This window comes from Cryptomeria japonica, chromosome 4 (genome assembly GCF_030272615.1).
Source record: "Cryptomeria japonica chromosome 4, Sugi_1.0, whole genome shotgun sequence".
NCBI classification, from domain to species: Eukaryota; Viridiplantae; Streptophyta; class Pinopsida; order Cupressales; family Cupressaceae; genus Cryptomeria; species Cryptomeria japonica.
Window position 1 is genome coordinate 656,770,690 of NC_081408.1, and position 2,518 is coordinate 656,773,207.

The following is a 2,518-nucleotide window of genomic DNA, read 5'->3' on the forward strand; positions in this document are numbered from 1 at the left end:
TATGACTAATACAAAACTTAATTATATAAAACCAACTATCCTTAATAAAATTTTAGAGTAATTATAGTGAAAAACACTACCCATTGAACTGATGGTTACCATTCATTTGGAAGAACAAAAAGCTTGGTAATAATTCTCTCCACCTTTACACTTTGAATGATCAAACATCATTATTAAAGAAATGGAAATACAAGAATGTACTGTACCTAGCAAATAATCGAAGGAGCACTCTAGTTGGTGTCAACCGGGCAATTGCACCATAGACGACCCTGAAATTAACAGCAATGGCCTCTCCAATCATGAAAAGCTACTTGGCCATTTGGGTTTCAAAAAGACAGACAAAAGGCCACATCAACGCTGAAAAATATATACTTATTGTTAAATTCTGTTCATCTTAATACACAAGATTGTTGATATTTCTGTATCTTTCTCTAAAGTCAACGTGTGTGCTGGTTAAGTTTGGATCATCTATGGCGGGTCCCCTATGCTTTTGGTACGATATATAGAGAGGGCCAGTCAATTTTCTCATTCCCATCATTTGAATCAGTTCCTCCAATACAGGAATCTCTCTCTCTGTGTTTTCTGCAAAAGTTTTTTTTCTTCTTCTGGTTTTTCATTCAAATCATGGCGGCTGTAATGAGGGCCTCTGTATTTGTGTCATGGGTGCTGTTCAGTTCTTATTTCATTGCTTCAGCCATGGCAGGAGTTAGTTTCTCTACCCTGCCCAGAACCCTGGTGCTCACATCAGCCATCAGTAGCCAGGATTCATCAGCTTCCAACGGTAAAAAATTTCTGTTTCTTTTTGTGTTTCCATGTTTTTTTTTGGATTTTGTGTGGTAATGATTTGTTTGGCGAAGGATTTTATATCATTCATAAAAAGTTTTTTTGTTACCTGATATGGGTATGGGAACATGAGTTTTTAGACTGAAACCTCTTCAGCTAAGAGTCAAAGATTGAGAATCCATGTCCGGAACACAATCCTGCCCTCTATCTCTTGTATGTTTGAGTTGGTCTAATCATGGAGAAGATGTACTCTTGAAAAAGAGGCCACAAGTTCAAATCCTGAAGGGATAGGGTATGTATACCTCTTTGTAGTACAATTAGGTGCCTCTCCATGGAGTATGGGTATGTCTAAATTGGCCTATTGATAGACAACTTGTACTCTTGAAATAAAGGTCACAAGTTCAAATCCTTAAGGTAGTAAGTAGGGTATGTATGCCTAGTCTATGGTACAATTAGGTGCCTCTCCATGGAGTATGAGTACACTTGAATCAGCCTATTGATAGAGAACTTATCATCTAGAAAAAGAGGTCACAAGTTAAAATCCTCAATTTAGTAAGGATATGTACATCTTGTTTGTAGCACAATTAAGTGCCTCTACATAGAGTATGGGGTAGTTCCATATTACTATAAGCCATCTCTAACCCAAAAACTGATAGCCTCGAATCGTTTTCCACTTCCATTTCCATTTCACTTATGTTTTGTGCATATGTTTTGACAGTTGCTAGGGCAGGGGAAGATGACCTGGTGGTCACATGGAGGCTGAACGAGTCCTTGGCAGGAGGGGAGGTGGATTCAAAGTACAAGAGTGTGATAGTGAAGCTGTGCTTTGCCCCTGTGAGTCAAGTTGAGAGAGGGTGGAGGAAAACAAACGATGACCTTAAGAAGGACAAGACCTGCCAATTCAAGATCACAGAGCAGCCCTACTCTTCTACTTCTAACAACACGGTCACATGGACAGTAGAGAAAGATGTGCCGGGGGCTGTTTACTTTGTGAGGGCTTATGCACTGGATGTGTCTGGATCTCAGCTGGCTTATGGTCAAACCACCAATAAAAACAAGACCACCAATTTGTTTGTGGTGGAGCCAATCTCCGGGAGACATGTGTCCCTGGACATTGCCGCCGGCTTGTTCTCTGCCTTCTCTGTTGTCTCACTCTTTGGTTTCTTTGCTGTGGAAAAACTGAGAGCCAAGAAATGATGGAGATATGCCGTAATAAGGCTTCTTCGTTTGTATTTGCAGTAGTATAAGTCTTTTTAAGTTTGTTTGTTGAAGGCTATAAAATACAATATGGTTGGATAGAAATGTATTCTATAGGTTTGTTTTATGATCTATGTATGTAATCTGATTTGTTTTATTCAATTAAAGTTAAAGTTTTATTATAAGAAAAAGATCATGTTTCAATAATCGAAATATTTTATATGTATTAATAGTTCAATGATAAGAGATTTCCACAATCTATAATATCAAGATATAGGTGTTTTTGGATTCAATTGTGTACAGTTTTTTTGCATCAACCTTTCGGATCACACTCTCATGAAGAAATAATCGTTCACTTATATATTTAGTAGTTTATAAAACATATTTAATTGGTGGTGTTGTGCAACTTTATTGGTATTCATATTGGGGAAGAGCACCAGTTACCACCCATGTTCCAATTATTGTTCACTCCTTGCTCACCCAAGCACCCAATTACTAACTTCAAAGAAACAAAAATATGATAAGTAAAAGCCCATTA

General features: G+C 37.7%; 1 protein-coding gene across 1 annotated transcript; it reads left to right on the forward strand.

Annotated features, from left to right (window-relative positions):
* The first annotated feature begins 514 nt into the window (after window positions 1–514).
* LOC131053588 (high-affinity nitrate transporter 3.2) lies at window positions 515–2,171 on the forward strand. Its single transcript, XM_057988217.2, has 2 exons — window positions 515–781; window positions 1,502–2,171. Exons 1-2 carry the CDS (start codon window positions 625–627, stop codon window positions 1,978–1,980), a joined length of 636 nt encoding a protein of 211 aa, XP_057844200.2. The 5' UTR covers window positions 515–624; the 3' UTR covers window positions 1,981–2,171.
* Window positions 2,172–2,518: the final 347 nt, after the last annotated feature.